General features: G+C 61.4%; 2 protein-coding genes across 2 annotated transcripts; one reads left to right on the top strand and one right to left on the bottom strand.

Moving 5' to 3' along the window:
* Nucleotides 1–1,546: 1,546 nt before the first annotated feature.
* On the top strand, nucleotides 1,547–7,804 carry CCNDBP1 (cyclin D1 binding protein 1; the record flags this gene model as incomplete). The annotated part of the gene is made up of 11 exons (XM_081917203.1): nucleotides 1,547–1,643; nucleotides 1,727–1,786; nucleotides 1,941–2,020; nucleotides 2,957–3,038; nucleotides 3,745–3,841; nucleotides 4,023–4,096; nucleotides 4,216–4,292; nucleotides 5,694–5,947; nucleotides 6,242–6,302; nucleotides 7,260–7,306; nucleotides 7,524–7,804. The coding sequence occupies 11 exons, from the start codon at nucleotides 1,547–1,549 to the stop codon at nucleotides 7,630–7,632; spliced, it is 1,038 nt and encodes a 345-aa protein (XP_081773329.1). The 3' UTR covers nucleotides 7,633–7,804.
* Nucleotides 7,805–7,852: 48 nt separating this feature from the next.
* Nucleotides 7,853–16,177, bottom strand: LOC309373176 (protein 4.2-like). The gene is given in 14 exon segments (XM_081917421.1): nucleotides 7,853–7,904; nucleotides 7,906–8,081; nucleotides 8,083–8,298; nucleotides 9,619–9,782; nucleotides 10,544–10,876; nucleotides 11,038–11,280; nucleotides 11,675–11,778; nucleotides 11,885–12,023; nucleotides 12,284–12,461; nucleotides 13,220–13,342; nucleotides 13,546–13,664; nucleotides 13,838–14,071; nucleotides 15,095–15,283; nucleotides 16,059–16,177. Coding segments are annotated over 14 exon segments (2,277 nt in total). The 5' UTR covers nucleotides 16,069–16,177; the 3' UTR covers nucleotides 7,853–7,855.
* Between the last annotated feature and the right edge of the window lie 246 nt (nucleotides 16,178–16,423).

Genomic DNA, 16,423 nt, shown 5'->3' with positions numbered 1-16,423 from the left:
GGGGCCAGCAAAGGGCTTGTGTCCTGGATGATGCCAAAGGTATCAAGAGACTTCAGCCAGGAGATAGAAGCAAAAAAGCAGCCAGAAGCCTTGATCAATGGGTTACATCCGTATTCCAAAGTTTCCCATGATACCAAAAAATGTGTGGTCTCAGGTAGAACCTCAGACCCAGGCATGCCCCTGTCAATTACAGTACAAAGGAAAGCATTTACAGTTTCCAGATCCCCGAGGGAAGTGAAATACACCCCCTTGTCTTGATGGGACTCCATCCCACTGTGGGGCAGGTAGGCAGTGTGACTGAGATGGTTATCTGTCTGACATTCTTGGGGCAGGATTTCACCAGTCAGGACTCCTGCGGATGTGACTGCGGATGGTGGGCTCTCTCACCCTTCCCCTAATACCTCACTTCCCTGGGTCCTAAATACCATTGGAACTGAGAAGATTGATGCAACGAGTGATTTCTTGTGAATTTCTAAAGCTTTCCCACTGAGCCAGTACACAGAAACATTTATCCGTGAATTGCTACATTTGGTATTGACACTTCCCTGTTTTCCTCTGTTGGAGACCTAGGGCTCGGCAGGGACTCGCGGGCTCCTGAGCTGAGCTCCCCTCGCTGTCATTTTCTCTTGACGCGAGGGGTGGAAGGCAGGGAAATGCCTGTGTGTGAGTGGATGGTTTGATGATGCGCAGCGGAGACTCTGTGTCTTTGCCCGGTGGTGTGGAGAGGCAAGGCTGGGGGGGGGGAGTCTCTCACCCCCTTCCAATTTCCCGGGAACAAGGCAGCCTAGCAATACTTTCGCGTGCACAGAAGGGGAGAGCTGGGAGGGACCCCAGCCTGCAGGGATCCCCAGGAAAGAGGCGCGCAGCGAAGGGCTCTGCGCGGCCGGGCGCACGTGGAGGCGACTGCGCATGCGCCCTCCCCTCCCGCAACTGCCTCGGCGAAGAGACTTCCGGAAGTGGAGCCGCTCGGCGTCGAGGGCTGCGGTGGCGATGCTTCTTCACCCGCAGCTCCGGTTCCCTGCCGCGGGATGTAGGAGCCGCCATGTGCGGGGCAGGAGCGAGGGGTCGCACGGAAGGCAGCCCGGCAGCCGCTTCCAGGATAGGCCGGCTTGGCTCCATCGCGTGGCTCAGGGAGAACATTCATTTATTAATATTATTATTATACATGCATGCATACCCCCAGCCACTCTGGGCGGCTTCCAACAAAATATAAAAAATGCAGTAAACCCTCAGACAGTCCAAACTTCCCTGACTTTTCAGAGCGAGGGGCTGCGAGGCCGGGGCAGCATCACTCCCAAGCGGGGCGGGGCGAGGCTGCCAGGATCCAGCCTTCCCCGCTTCCCTTCCTCGGTGCAAAGGTCCCTCGAAAGAGCCAAGATCCTTGGCAGGCGGGCTGCATTAGGCGAGGCCCGGCGAGGGCGCCCGGGGTCCAGCCGCGCGGCAGCTCGACCGGTTGCCTTCCTGCCTGCGCGCAGCCTCCCCGCCCGGCAGCCTGGCGGGCGCCGGGGAGCCGGAAGTGCGGCGCCTGCTCCTCTTGGGCGCGGCGATGGCGGCGTCTCCCGGCGAGGCTCCCGGGTCTCCGGCGGCGGCGGCGCTGCGGCGGGTGCGGGAGGCCCTGAGCGCGGCGCTGGGCGAGCTGCGAGGTGCGCGCGGGCTCCGGGGCGGGCGGGCGGGGGCGGGGCGGGGCGGCGCTCTGCACGCGCTCAGAGGCACGCTTCTCTTGCAGGCGGCGAGAGCCGGGAGGGCGCCGGAGGCTTCGAGGCCGGGCGCTTCTGGGAGGCCCTCGGTAGGTGCCGCCTTCGCGGGGACCCCTCGGGGCGGGGGGGGGGGGCGGGCGAGGCTGCAGGGACCCCCCCCGGGATGGGCTGCCCCTCTTGGCCAGTGGGGGGCCTTTCCCCTCGACACCCCCCCCCGCCTCACCCTCCTGCCCTTCTCCGCAGAGGAAGCCTTCCAGGCCGCCTCGCAGGAAGCCACCAAGCTGAGCCTGGCCTTCTCCAGACCCCCGCCGCCTTCCCTCCAGGTGGGTGAGGGCCCCCCCCCAGCCCCCGTCCCTCTTTCCCCCTCCCATCCTGGGCAGCTCTCACGCGGCTTATTTTCTGCAATGTTTTTCTGCGGGGGGGGAGGGGGGTCAGCGGCGTAGGAAGGGGGTGCGGTGGGTGCAGGCCGCCCCGGGTGTCATCACTAAGGGGGGTGTTGCAAAATGGCATGGGGCTAGGGGAGTCTGAATTAACCTGACTGTTAAAAATGCCACAGGGAATATAATTATTATTATTATTATTATTATTATTATTCCGCCTCGCCCATCTGACTGGGTTGCCCCAGACACTCTGGGCAGCTTCCAACAGAAGGTTAAAAATACATTGAAACATCATTCAAAACCTCCCTAAACAGGGCTGCCTTCAGACGTCTTCTAAATGGCACATAGTTTTTTATTCCCAAAATGAATGCCAAACAGAACAACACTGTATTGCTGGAATCAATCGAGAGCAAAGGCGTGGCAGGGGGGGCACTGGGTGCCACACCGCGGGGCCTGCAGCATGCCCAAGCCATGTGTCTCTCCTGGGGGTGACTTGGTGGCTTGGGCACCTGCAGACTCCAGGCTGCCCCAAAGGGCGGCTGAGGGGCAGGGGTGTCCAGGCTCCATGCAGCGGCCCTGCCCCAGCTCACCCCACCCAGTGGGTGGCTTGCCCTGCCCCTGGGCAGAGGGCGCATGCAACGCTCCAGGCGCCTGAGCAGCTGGCGAGGCCGCTGGGGGGGGGGTTCCTCTCCTCTCATTTGATCCATTATTTGCTTTAATTTCACAGGCTTCCAATAAGTCTGCCTCGATGCTCCCCGATCTCTCCTCTCCCCCCATCCTGCCCAGCCTAGTTGTCTGAGCCCAGGGCCCTTTTGTGGGGTGGGGGTGGGGGGAGCTACCTTGTGAGCCAGGTAAGCTTTGGGTGCTGTCCCCTTGCAGGAGCAGGAGAGCCTGGCGGAAGGGGTGCACAGCGCTGTCCTGGCAGCCGCCTCCGTGTATTACCAGCTGCCCAAGGGCCAAGGTGAGCAAGATGGGGCCCCGCAAGGCAGGGACAAGGGGGTCTCTGGGGGGCAGCGTGTGAGGAGCAGGCCAGGGGGCAGGCACTAGCTTGGGCTCCTGCACCTTGTGCTGGCGAGAAAAGAAGAGTCCGAGAATTGTGGGGTTGGAAGGGGCCCCCAACAGCAGGGGAGGCGTCTTGGCTTCTCTGAAGGGCTGCCCCATGTAAGAGGAAGCCGGCTGGTTTTCTCCGGCTCTGGAGGGCAGGACCCAAAGCAGTGGGTTCCGTTGACAAGAAAGGAGATTCCGACTCAGCATTCAGAAGACCTTTCTGACAGGAAGAGCTCTTGGGCAGTGGAGCCGTCTCCCATAGAATCACAGAGTTGGAAGGGACCCTGAGGGTCATCCAGTCTAACCCCCTGCAGCTGTCCCTTACGGGGATCAAACCTGCGACCTCGGCCTTATCAGCACCAGGTAGCTGAGCTATCCAGCTCAGACTCACCTCCCTTGGAGGCTTTGAAGCAGAGATGGATGTCGCGGGTTCTGTAGCTGAGAGTCCTGCATTGCAGGGGGGTGGACTGGATGACCCTTGGGGTCCCTTCCAACCAGAAGCCTGAGATTCTATACGAGGTCTTGGGGGGGCTGCCTGCAGTCTCTGCGTGAGTGCCAAGGAGGCTGTGGCAGACCTTGGAGGAGGGCAGCGGTGATGGGGCTCTCTTTGCCCCCTGCAGGGACCACCCTGCGCAGAGCAGTGCGCGATGCCACGGTGCAGGTGGTGGAGGGGATGATTCAGCTGATCGACGTCATCCTTCGGACCCCCCTGCAGAGGTGAGCTGCTGCTTCCCGCCCTCACCTCCCCAGGGAATGCTGGGGGGAGGCAGGAGGTGTGGATGTCTCTCCCCAGAGAGTGGGGCACCCTCCTCTGCCGCCCCCGTGGGCCTTGCCACAAAAGTGGAGGCCCCCCTGGGCCTGGGGCCCCCTCCTGACGCTTCTCCGCTCTCCCTTGCAGCCTCTTGCAGGAGCAGCTTGTCTCCACGGGAGGCGTCTGGGAGGCCTGCAGCCGAGTTTTCAGGATGCCTCGAGGTGAGTCAGGGGTCACCCCAGGGCAGCCTGGGGGCAGGGCGAGGGACGCCACCCTGGGCGCTGCCATTGCTGCTCCCCCTTCTTGCCTTGCTCCTCCTCCCTTTCTTCTCTCCCCACAGATAACCAGGCGGCTGTGACCCTGGCCATTACCCAGGCTCTGGGGATTGTCAAAGACGCACAGGAGGAGATGGAGCAGGTGCGCAGGGAGGGGGGCTGCCGGGGGGGGGGCTGTCCGCTGGCTTCACTTGCAAGAGAGCAGGGGGTATCACCATCCCTATTCTGCAACTGGAAAGCCTCTAAGTTTGAAGCATCAGACCAATGGGTTTAAGCACAACATTTAGGTATCCTGAAATGGCACTCGCCTTTTCAGACGCTGCGTCACACGGTGGGCTCAGGTCAGAATGCAGGTTGCCAGATTGTAAAGTCTTCTGAAATTGGGGGGGGGTGTTTGTGCAGGGGGAGTAAACGGGCTCGTGCCTTTCGTGAAAGCCATCTTGACCCTTGACGGAGGACCTAATTCTTTCCCGTTACTGGGCCCAGATAGTAAAATCTGCCTGTTTCTTAATTTTTATTTTGGCAAAAGGCCAAGCCCCTCCCCCCAATAATGCAGCCTGCTCAGCCCATACTTAATCCTGGCACTGCCCCCCCCCCTGGATGTGCCGATCTCCCCCCTGCCTCTTCTGCTGTGTGGCTTCTGGGGGCAGATAAGGGCATTTGGCCGCCCCACCCAGACTAGAGGCAGCCTCTCCGGATAAGGGCTCCTGCCTTGCCAGGGCTGCCCTGATAGAGCCCCCACCCCTGGGCTTCACCGCTCTGCTCTGGCCTCTTAATAGCTTAATATGCAGCCGCCATGAAAAACTGGCTTGGCTTTCCTGTAAATCTGCTCTCCTGAGATATGAAGGGCTGTCAGAGGGAGCCTTTGGCCTAATAGAGGTTTGGGGGTTTTTTACATTTCGTTAATTGACAAAATAAACCAAAGATAAGGAGCATACAGAAATACTCAGCAAGTTGAAAGCAGCATGAGGTTGGGCGTTAGCACTGAACGGGTTACTCCAGAATAACAGGTTTATGGGAGAAAGGGGTAAACTGCTTTATAGGTGTCATTTTATAACAACTTGGCTTGATCATGGCTACTACGGTCCAAATTGTCTCAACCCATTCAGATGCAGAAGGAGATATAATAGCTAAAAGTTGGGGGGGGAGCATAATTAAGCAGCAGGTACGAGGTGTAACAGCGTTCCTGGATCTAGTAGGGCTTTGACTGGATTCCCTCTTGCGCTGCAGACCTGGGAGTCCCCCGATGCACTGTGGTTGCCTCCACCTCCCCCCACTTCCCTTAGCGCTCCCCCCCCCCGCCTGCATTGGGAGCTGCCAGGCAGCATTGCAGGGGGCTGGACTAGATGACACCTGGAGTCCCTTCCAACTCCACAATCCTATCAGTCTTATTTCCTCCCTCCTTGCTTGTAACGCCCGACTGGGGAGGTTAGCAACTTGGTGGCCCCCCTGGTATTCCCGTGACTGGGGCAGTGGATGCCCACCCCTCCCTGCCTGGGGGGGGGCGGGATGAGAGGGTGACTGGCATGTCCCTTTCGCTCAGGCGCAGACTGAAGGTGGAGACCCGTACAGTGATGTCCTGGAGGACGAGGACTTGGGCTCCCGGGCAAACAGGGACACTTACTGGTCAGCGGCTGACCGGCAGCTGCTTGGCCCCTGCCTGGGGCTGGTGAAGGCCGCCAAGATTTGCCTGAAGAGGGTCCAGGGGGCCGTCAGAGGCCGCGGAAGGGCCGACAAGGCTGAGCAGGTGGCGCAGTTAGACGACCTGGCCGACATTGCAGGAGACGTCAGCCCCAGGTGAGGCAGCCGCGGGAGCCTTGGGGGGATTGCTGTGGCCTGGGGGGTGGGCCAGGGCAGCAAGACCAGTCCCAACGCCCTCCCTGCAGGGTTGCTCCACTCTGTCCTTGGAAAGGCCCCCCCCCCAAGAGGGTTGCATGAGCCTGAGGAAGGGGGCGCCCGGGAGCCTTGCAGCCGAGTCCAGTGCATGCTGCGCTCCCTCAGGCTTCCTCTCTTTTGGGTTGGGGGCGGGGGGGCAGGAAACGGCAAGGCACCCTCCCCTGACCCCTCCTCCCTCCCTGTTTTATTCCGCAGTGTGGACGAGTTGGTGCTGAGCACCTACCCCCCTGTGAACCAGCTGGCTCTGCGGCTGAATGTGAGTTGCCCATTTGGGACGATGAAGCTTTTTAGGGGAAGCCTCTGGTCCTCTGCAGCTTTTTGGGAGATCCTATTTCCCCACTTCAGCCCATGAGGGTGGGGGGCCTGGGACCCCCAAGATGGCCTGCGGGAGAGAAGACTGTGCGAGCGGAGAGTTGCCCCTGGGGCTGTGGGGGCCTCTCCTCCCCCCTGGATGCCCGTGGCAGATCACCCTTCCCTTCCTCCTCTACCAAGCTGGGCTCCCCTTCCCTTCTCTGCCCTCACCTACAGCCCAAGGAGAGGAGGGGGCGGGGAGGCGCCTGAGGGGAGGGGGCTTCGGCTGCCTCGGCTCGCGGGGGCTCCGCAAATAATAAATTTAATAAATTCCTGCTGAGCCTTAAGGGGGGGGGGGTCCTTGGCTCCTTCGCTCGCCCCCAGCCCCAGTGGCGTAGCGTGGGGGGGGTGCAGGAGGGCCGGCCGCAACATCTGGGGGGGGGTGCTCGCACTGGAGTGCTAAAATCCACGGGTTAGGGGGCGCAAATTACTTGCCTTGCCCCGGGTGCTGACAACCCACACTACGCCACTGTCTTGCGCAGAAATGGAGGAAGCTGCCGCTGAACCAAGGAGTGCCCACGTTGTCTGGCCAGGGAGTCTCTGTGGTTTGAGGCCAGAGGGCCTCTTCCCCAGCCTTACGTGGAGATGCTGCTGGGAGATCGACTTGGTCCTCCTCCCTGAGTTGGGACAGCCCTTTCCTCTGTTCAGGGGTGAAAGGTCAAGGCTGTGTCCGAGGGGCCGTACGGTGCCAGCCAGGGAGTGCCAAAGGGAGAAGCCCTTTTAAGAAGGCCTCACACTTGCCTGCCAGACCTTGTGGCCAGCGGACAAGAAACCACCTGCTCCTGTTGGACTGTTGGTTTTCCTAGAAAAGGTGAAATTCCAGGAGCGGTGGCTCTGGGCTTGACGTCTTGTTTCTTTCTAGGCTGCAAAGTTGGCGTCTGTGCTAAAGAAGATGCTGGAACTGACCAGGTGAGCAGGGCAGCCTCTCCTCTGGCTCTGCCACTTCCGCCTGGGGGGGGTGGCGGGCAGAGGGACACAGCTGGTGGGGAAACGGTTTCTGTCTTAAAGACATAGCCAGCCTTTTGCTGCAGCGCAATCGCCCTCGATGCTGGGACTGGGGGCCTTGTCAGGGTGGCCCCCCATCGCTCACCTGCATCTCTCTCTTTCTTCTCTCCTCCCTCCCCAGCGCCAGCTTTGTCTGCCCTCCGTCGGAAGAGAACTGGGTGCAGTTCCTGGCCGGGGCAGTTGACCACAACATGGACAAAATCAAAGAGCTCACCCAAGGGCTCCTTTGATGGGACCCCCTGTGCGAGGGGTGCTGGACCCACGGGTGCCTTCTGAGGCTGCCTGCAGAAGAGGGAGGAGGCAGGACTCCTGCGGGACCCCATAGCTGCTGCCCCTGTGCTCTGGGGTGGGCAATAAAGTCCCCCCTGTGCTTGTGCTGGCCAGGCTCCTGCGCTAGAGAAAGTCTTGTGTGCTCCTGATCATTTATAGCGCCTCACCCATGCACCTGGGGCTTCACAAAGCACCGGAGGAAGCCAGGTCTCTGCCCCAAGGAGACTGCAGGGGAAGGAGGGAGCCGCACAGGCGCCGCTTGTCCTTTGGCTCTACCTGCTAAACAGCAGTGCCGGAGAGCAGCCAGCTTGCTGTGGGGACAGGGGAGCTGCTGCTTTTGGAAAGAGCTCCCCCACAGCCCCCCTTCTGCTGGCGCTGGGCTGATGAAGAAGGAGCCGCGGTCTGAGGGGTGTCACTCCAAGTGCATTTAATGGTAATGCGGGGGAGGGGGTCCTGTTGCTTTGGAGAAGCTCTAGGCTGCTGCCCCCACCTGGATGGTCCTGCAGGCCTTGAGGGGCTGGAGCAGGGGGCTCTCTACATGCACTGTCAGCCTCCGGGGCCCCGCCTGGGTCGGCGTGAAGGGGATCCTCAGCGCTGTGCTGCTGCCAGCTGGGATGTCTCCAAGCCTGCAGAGAGGAGGAGAGGGGGCTGTTAGGGGCAGAAGGGGGTCGCCAGCTCTCCTGAGGAGGGGCAGCTCAGGAGGAGGATGGAGCAAGCTTGTTTTCTCCTGCTCCAGATGGATTCACGGAATCAGAATGGTAGACTGGCAAGGGCACCAAGGGGCATCTCGGGCAGGACTCAAGTTCCAAGAAAGGAGATTCCATGTCAACACCAGGAAGAACTTTGGACAGGAGGACCTGTTTGATGGTGGAAGGGACTCCCTGGGGGGTGGGGGACTCTCCTTCCTGGGAGGTTTCTGAGCAGAGGCTGGATGGCCAGCTGTCAGGGATGCTTGAGCTGAGATTTCTTCATTGCAGGGGGCTGGACTAGATGGCCCTCGGGGTCCCTTCCAACTCTACAATTCAATGATTCTAAGAGCAGCTCCTCACCTCCCCCCCCCCCAAGCCTATAAACACCACCCCGCCGTCTGTTATCAGAGGTGCCAAGCAGGTGAATCCAGCTGGCACCTCAGCAGAGAGCCCTTCCCCCTCAATCCTGGCAGACAAGAGGGGCTGGGCTGGCACAGTCCCACCTCCGATCCAGCCATGGGGAGTGTGTGCCTTTGCCTTCACCTGGAATGCCAGGGAGCCTTCTCTCCTTCATGGAGAGGGCTTGATCCCCCCAGCCCAAAGAAAGCGCCCTTCACCTGTAGCTCCTGGTCTTGTGGATGAGTCCCCCTCCTGACACGGAGACGAGGCAGCCTGGGAGGGGCTCCGGGAGGGGGTTGTGGAGCTGGATCTCGGCTTGGGTGGCCTGGAACTGGGCTGTGCACTCAGGGACCTGAGAAAGCAGGACAATGGCAGCACAGGGACTGGGGGGCAGGGGTGGGCTGAAGCCATAGATCCACTGGACTTGCTAATGGGGAGGGGGCAGGGCTCTACCCAGCCTGCTTTGCTGTGGCACCCCAAGTCTGAAGAAACAAGGACCTCCTCCTCCCCTTGAAGGGCGAAAGGGGGGACTGGGGGCTCACTCCCCCAAAAACAGGGATTGGAGGAGGCTTTTCTTGAGATACTGTAGTGCAACAGCAAAAGTTGCTCCAGGTCCTGGAAGGCCTACTCAGCCATGAAGCTCCCTGGGTCACCTTGGGCCAATCACTGTTCCTCAGCCGAACCTACCTTACAGGGCGGTTGTGCAGATAAAGGGGGGAGGAAGAGCTCCTGGGGGGGGGATATGAAAGTAGTTGATTTTTCTCTGTTCTGCCTTCAGGTGTTAGTGGGGCTCAGCTGTGTCTGTGCAGTTAGCTGGAGAAACGGGGGGGGGGGCGTTTGCTCTGGCCTCCCACTGACCTGGATGTTGAGTCCGGGGGCACAGAAGCGGATTTCCTGCCAGGCCAGGTGGTTGCTATGGGAGGCCGTGTCTCTCAGCAGCGCCGTCAGCTTCAGCAAGAGAGAGTTGTTGCGCAGGGCTGGGCCGTATTCTGTGTAAGGCAGCGTGGTGCTCAGGGCTTCCTCTGGAAAACAAGGCAGGGGGGCTCAGGGAGATTCACAGAGGGCACCCAAGGACTTGTCCATCACAGGCTGTGATGCCTCTGCAAGGAACCCAGCATGCTTGGACTAGATGGGAGGGGTGTTTGCAGGATGCATCCTCCTCCTGAGCCAGACCAATGGCCCATCTACAGGGTCAGCACTGGCAGCAGGGCACTTTCTCTACCCAGAGGTGCCAAAGGGGCTAGATGCCCCTTTGGACCCTTTCCAACTCTCTGGTTCTCTGTGTAGGAGAGTAGCAGCCAATCTTAACAAAAGCCTCTTCTTTCTAGTTAGCATGAGAAGGGGTTAAGACCACAGAGCTGTTTTGCTCAGACCATAGAAATACATTTGGTAGAGAGGGCACTTCCCCTCATCTCTCTTCCTTTGACCAGCCAAGAGGGCAGACATGCTCTTTATCCGCTCCAGCTCAGGCAGATGCCAGAAGCTGATTATACTGTAAACGGAAGTATTTTGCTTGCATAGCTTTGGCTGCTACTGTTGAGGTTAACCAATGCAGGATTTTCAGTAAATTCTATTTTTAAACTTACTTCCCAGCTGTTCCCAGATTCTTTGTTAAATCAGGGTAAGAAAGGGAGAGCCAGCTTACTTCATAGTTGGATTTAGCCTAATTCCTGTGCTTTTAACTTTGCTGCCAAGGATGGGATTTTGAGAACCTGTTCAGCCCACACATGTGGGCGCCTGAAGAGATAAATTGCAATCAGCAAATCCTCCCCAGCAAGCTTACCGTGCCCACTGGGGAGAGTGAAGTGATACTCCTCCTTCCAGAACTGCGCCAGGGCCTTGCCATCATACTGCAGTGGCTGGGCACCCAGAACCAGTGCCAGGCTCTTCTCCTCCCCAGTCCGGTTCACCACCAACACGGAGACTGGGGCATCTTGTCCCAGCAGCCAGGAGCTCTTGGCCTGGATGTGGGCAAAGAGGAGAGGTTCCGTGTCGTCTTCCTGGGCCGGAGGGGCGAGTGGAGGCTGAGGGGGGCTGCTGTCCCCCTCAATCTGGTCCCGGAGCCGCTCCTGTTCGTGAGAGACCTTGTTCAGCACAGCCCTCTCTGCAGCAGACCCTGCAAAAAAACCAGAAGCCATTCCCACTTTGCTCCTCAGGGAAGCAGGAGATAAATTTCCTCCTTGACTGGCTGAGAATGGGGGGGCGGGGTCAGAGATTTAGAGCCCACCCCAGGATGGGGGGCCAAGCAGAAAGCAAGAGCTCACCTGCCCCGCTTACCTTCCGGGTGCTTGTAGTGGTGTGTGAGGTCCTCGCACCGGTCGCTGCCCACGGCCTTGGTGCTGAGGTTGTTGCCCACGAACTTCGTGGAGGAAAAGGCACGCTGGAAGTCCCCGTTGTCCTGTCGCACCCAGGCAGCGCAGGTGGCGTTGGTGGCTGCGAAGAAGGTGGCGACGTCGTAGGGCAGGTCCAGACGGCCTTCCTTGATGGCCCGGACAGGGGCTGGCCCGCAAAACGAGGAGTCTGGAGAGGAAGGGGAGGACGACAAGTGGGGTAGGGGTGGCCCCCGTGGCCCAAGGTACCCCTGCTTTAGCCTCTGGTGGTGGTCCAAGCAGAAGCCCCCCTCTGGCTTGTGGAGGTGGAGGCGAGGGGGCTACACAGTGTGGCTAAAAGGGCAAGCTAGTCAGAATCACGGAAGACCTGTAGAGAAGGGTACCCCAACGGTCATCTAGTCCAACCCCCTGCAATGCAATGATCCCACCTAACGAATCCCTGACAGATGGCCTCTCTCCCATCCCTCACCCCCCTCTAGGTGGAAGCTGCTCCCCCACCCCGCTCTCTCCATATTGTGGCTGGGGGTCGATGCCAGTGTCCCGCCCCTTCTCCCTTGAGCCCCCCACCCGCCCGCGGGACCTACAGCTGCCCTCTTCCTGAGGCGTGGCATCCACGGCTTGCCATCCGTCGTAGCCGGGGGGCAGATCCCGACGGGCCATCCAGCACTCGTTCCAGGCGTGGAAAGGCCTGCGGGAGACCGAGAGGGGATGTCTTAGGGGTGGGGGCGTCTTGGGGGACCCCGAAGCCCGTCCGTCTCCCCACCTCACCCCCACTCCAGTATTCCGGCGCTCACCAGACGGCAGCCTCGGAGAGGCCGGGGATCAGGGCGGCACTCTCGTCGAAGTATTCGTCCACGCGCAGGCGGCCGGCCGTGTCTTGGGCGGAGGCGAAGCTGGTGACCACGCGGGTGGGGATGCCCAGGCTCCGCAGCACTGCAGAGAGAGAGGCAGCGGGAGCTGGGCGGGGGAAGGGACCCCAGGGCCATCCAGTCCACCCCCTTCCGTGCAGGAATCACAACCCTTTAGCTTTAGGGAACGGCAGATTCGCCCACGCCCCGTTAGGAGGGCGACATTTACACCGGCTCCCTCGACACTACACCCCTTTCCGCAGGAGGGGGTCCAGTCCCTCAGAGCTAGCAGAGTAGGGGGGGGCCTTCCTCGCCTGGGGCCCATCCCTGAACAGGACCCTCTACCTGTGCACAGGACCCCCGCGAAGACCCAGCACTGCCCGTAGCGGACAGGCTGCCCTCGCGCTGCCAGCCACCGGCGCAGGATGGGGGCGCTGCCCGGCCACTGGAAAGGGGACGTCCCGTCGCTGTAGTCCCCGGTCCAGCCACCCTCCAGGATCGCTTGGTGCGTCTTGCTGTTCAGCTGGAGGGGGTGGGGAGAGAAAAGTGAGCAGCACCAGGAGAAAGGCGGCCTGTCCAAACCCCCCCCCCAAGACAACAATGTAGAGTTAGAAGGGATTGTGGGAATTCACAGTCGAAATAACGTTGCAGGTATGAAAGGGTTGAGACTCAGAGTTCCTCCTGCCTCAGAACTGTTCTCTTTTCCGCGCTGCTTCCGACCGAGGCAGCCAGACATCTATGGAGACTTCCTTTTTAACTACGCATTTGGCAAGGAGCATTTTCCTGGCCTTCTTTTTGTTGCTGTTGCTGCTGGAGTGGAACGCAAGACTTATGCACGTAAATGCTGTTTTCACGCTTGGCCTACAGTCTGCTGTGTTATTCTTTTCATTAAGAGGGAAAAGGGGGGAATCGAGACTGTTCCCCCAGCCTGGAAGAAGGGCGAGTCCCGAAGTTTCCACTTGAGTGCTGCAAAGGATGGGGTTTTGAACTCTGCTAACTAATTCTTTTAACTTTAAACGTTCTGCTCACACATGTGAGTAATAGCGAGGATAAATTGTAAAACATATCCGACCCGCTCCCTATCAAAAAATATCCAGCAGGACCCCCAAGGGTCATCGAGTCCACCCCCCGCAATGCAGGAATGGCAGCTAAATGCACCCGTGGCCAGCAGGGGGCGCGAGCGGCCCGGCCCGGCCCCGAGGGTTCCTGAGCCCGTGCAGCTGCTTCCACTAAGCCGGCAGGGTCTGCGGGCGACTCTGCCTCCTGCTCCTGCCCACCTACCATGGAGCTGACCAGGCGGCAGACGTGGAGAGGGTCGCTGCGCTGGGCGCAGGGCGCGTCCTGCAACCAGAAGAGGCCGATGGCCGGCAGGGCCAGGCTGAGGTCCACGATGTCCTCTTCGAACTGAAAAGGGAGGCGGAGAATTGGAGGCTGGAGGATGGGGGGGGGGAGCCCCACTCGCGTCCCCCGACCATCCCGACCCCTCCGCTCCGCGCGCGCCTTCCGCAGCAGTAAGGAGCAGCCCCGCAGGTGCGGCCGCCCACCTGGCCCAAACCGGCCCGGCGCAGCCGACCCCTGGGCTGAGGGGGGGGGGGTCTCTCGCTCACCTGGCCGTAGTCCCAGGGCTGCTGCTGGGGCGCCTCCTCCAGCCCCCAGTAAACGGTGCCCTCCTCATTGCACACGTATTCCTGGCGCTGCGCCTCGTTGGGCAGGAAGACGCTGTCCTCTGCGGGAGACGGGCCGTCAGGGGGGCGGCAGCACAGCCTGGGGAGGGGGCTGCTCTGGTTGGCAGGGGTCCCCCTGCGCCGCCCCCTCCCCGCAGCAGACCTTCCGACCCCACCCACTGCCCTCTTGGCTCCGGCATCCTGGCCTTGGCTGGCACCGACGCGTCTTGCCTACCTCGGCACCAGGGGTTGAAGAGGAGCGTGAAGGTGCCCAGCGGGCGCGGAGCCCCTCGGCCGTGCTGCAGCAGGAGGGAGTATCGGCCGATGGCGGCGTCGGCGGGCGAAGTCACGGTCAGCGTCCAAGAGAGGTTCTCGGGGGCGTCCACGAAAGCCTCCCAGCCGCTCTGGCGGCCCTGGCGGGAGATGGGGAAGCGCACCAGGGACCCGTCCGCCTGGGATGGCCGCTGCCCTGCAGCCAGAAACGCGAGATGGCCAAAAGGGGACGCAAGGCAGCGAGGGGCGGGGGACAGGTCTGCTGGGGGGCTGGCTGGAGAAAGGAACGGGGGCGCAGGTAGGCAAGAGGGGGGCCACGAGGCCCTGCGGGGGTCTTTGAGCTCTCCTCGACAGTCCTGTCAGACGGGGGGGGGGTGGAGGGCGAGCCTCCGCAGGGCCAAATTCAGGGCTTCATTCAGGGCAAACTGATTTTAACGGGGGTGGTAAAACATCTAGTGCAAACATATGACACACCTCCCAGCTGTTTTAGGAGACGGTGCTACACAATTACTTTTCTACATTCCTTCCGAGAAGGGCATTCTAGCTCTGGGGGAGAGTTAGTTGCTTTGCAAACAGAAGGTCCCGGGTTCAAATCCTGACAGCATCTCCAGGTGGGGCTGGCAGGGACCTCCCCTCCCACCCGCTTAACGCGCTGGAGGATCGCTGGCAAGCAGTCTAAAAGTCCTAAGCGAGGTGGCCCAAGGCCCTGACCTCAAAATCGTAGCGTTGGAAGGGACCCGAGAGTCATCTAGTCCAACCCGCTGCAATGCCGGAGCCACAGCTTCCTGAAAAAGGGTCCGTGGGCGTGTCCTCTCTGTCCCCACCCCCGGCTGGGGCACTGCTGCTGACGAAGGTGCAAGTCCCACCCCTCGTGTGCCCAGCAAAGCCGACCCACCCCCCCCTTTACAGGACCGCTGAAATGATTGAGAAAGTTAATGGGACGCTCTCAATTGTTCATCTCGCCTTCATCTCTGACCCGCCTGACTTTTTTGGAGGGGGCAGGAGTTGGAATTTCCTCCAGGCGCCGCGCAAACTTAGCTGCCGCTCCTTTTCTCCCCTGTGATGTTTAACTCCCCCCTCCCGCTCTGCTCTGCAACTGCAAACGGTGCGTCTCCTGGTGGGCTCCCGTCGCTTCTGCCAGCCGGCAACCACCCCCTCCCAGCCGGAGGAGCGCGAGAGGCGCGCCGGGTCTTCAGCCTCCGGCTCTTCCGGAGCTTACCCGTCTGGGCGACCAGGCAGGTCTTACGCAGGTACCTCCGGGGGGCTCCGGGCAGCGGCTCTCGGAAGTGGAGGGTGAGCGCAAAGGGCTGCCCGCGCCGCACCACCAGGCGCTCGGTGCTGACGGCCGCCGTGCGGTGCGCCGCGTTGTTCCTCGACGGCTGCAAGTCGCATCTCGACACCTGCAGGGCTGCGGGGCGGGAGGAGGGCGGGCGGTGAGGGGGCAGGCGGCACGCAGGGCGGGGGCGGGGGTCGCTTCCGCTCCCCTCCCGCTCTTCTGGCAAAGGAACGGGGGCGCAGGTAGGCAAGAGAGGGGCCACGAGGCCCTGCGGGAGTCTTTGAGCTGTCCTCGTCGAGATGGGCCAGAGAGACCGGCGTCTGGACAGTAGTGACTGACCGCCAGACTGCGGCAGCCAGGAATGTCCCTCTCTCCCTGAAAGACGCTTAGGGGGCTGCTCACGACCCCTGAGAAGTGGGACTCTGCTGAGGGTGCTGAGGTCTCTTTGGAATGGCGGGGGGAAGCCATGTTGCAAAAGTGCGCGGAGGGGGGTCTTGCCTGACGCCGCTGGGTGTGACAGAGCAACGCACACGCCGCACGTGAGAACGGGGCTGGTCCCCGAACTCCTCCTGGTCACTGAGGTTGCTGCCCAAAGCTCTGCTCCTGCTCTTGGCTGCAGAGGAGTCCTTTCGACCGGGCTGCGCTCGTCAGCCCCCTCCGACCCACCTGCTCTTTTGGTACCCTTCCCACTCCCCCCGCTTTAGCCGGGCCTAAACGCCCCCCACCTTGAGACGCACCCAGCACCCTCGCCCGCTTCGTGGCTCCCTGCCAGGCTCCTCCCTCCAAGGCCAGGGGCTCCCGCCCGCCTGGCCAGCCTCCGTTGCGCCGCGCTGGGATGCTGCGCCGAGGAGCCTAGCAGCCCCCTCTGGGATGGCACCGGGTTTGGACCCCGGGAGTCCCCGCTCACCTTGGCCCATGGCGCTTTGCGGGCCGCGGGCTCTGTCCCTTCCTCCTCTTGCCTCGGGCTGGCTGCGGACGGTCGGGGCCGAGGATGGCGAGGCTGCCTCTGCCGGGCCCGTCGGGTGGGGCCCCTCGCCTCTCCCGGGCTCCTTATCAGGCTGGCGCCACCTGCCGCCTTATCTCTGCCACGTGCGGCTGGCAGGGCGGTTCCGACGGGCCTTTCCAAGCAGCTGCCCGTTGCGGGGCGGGCTGCTTTCTGCTGGGTTCGCTTTGTCCCGCTTCGTGTGGTTTTTCCCATTCGCGGGACGCGGCTCAGGTGTGTTCCCTGCAGGCCACAAATAGCAGGTGGCGCCGCGCAAACTGCCATGCATT

The sequence above is a fragment of the Podarcis melisellensis genome, assembly GCF_964234715.1.
Source record: "Podarcis melisellensis genome assembly, chromosome: 6".
NCBI classification, from domain to species: domain Eukaryota; kingdom Metazoa; phylum Chordata; class Lepidosauria; order Squamata; family Lacertidae; genus Podarcis; species Podarcis melisellensis.
The sequence above is the reverse complement of the archived record's forward strand: the minus strand, read 5'-3'. Positions and strand labels throughout refer to the sequence as shown.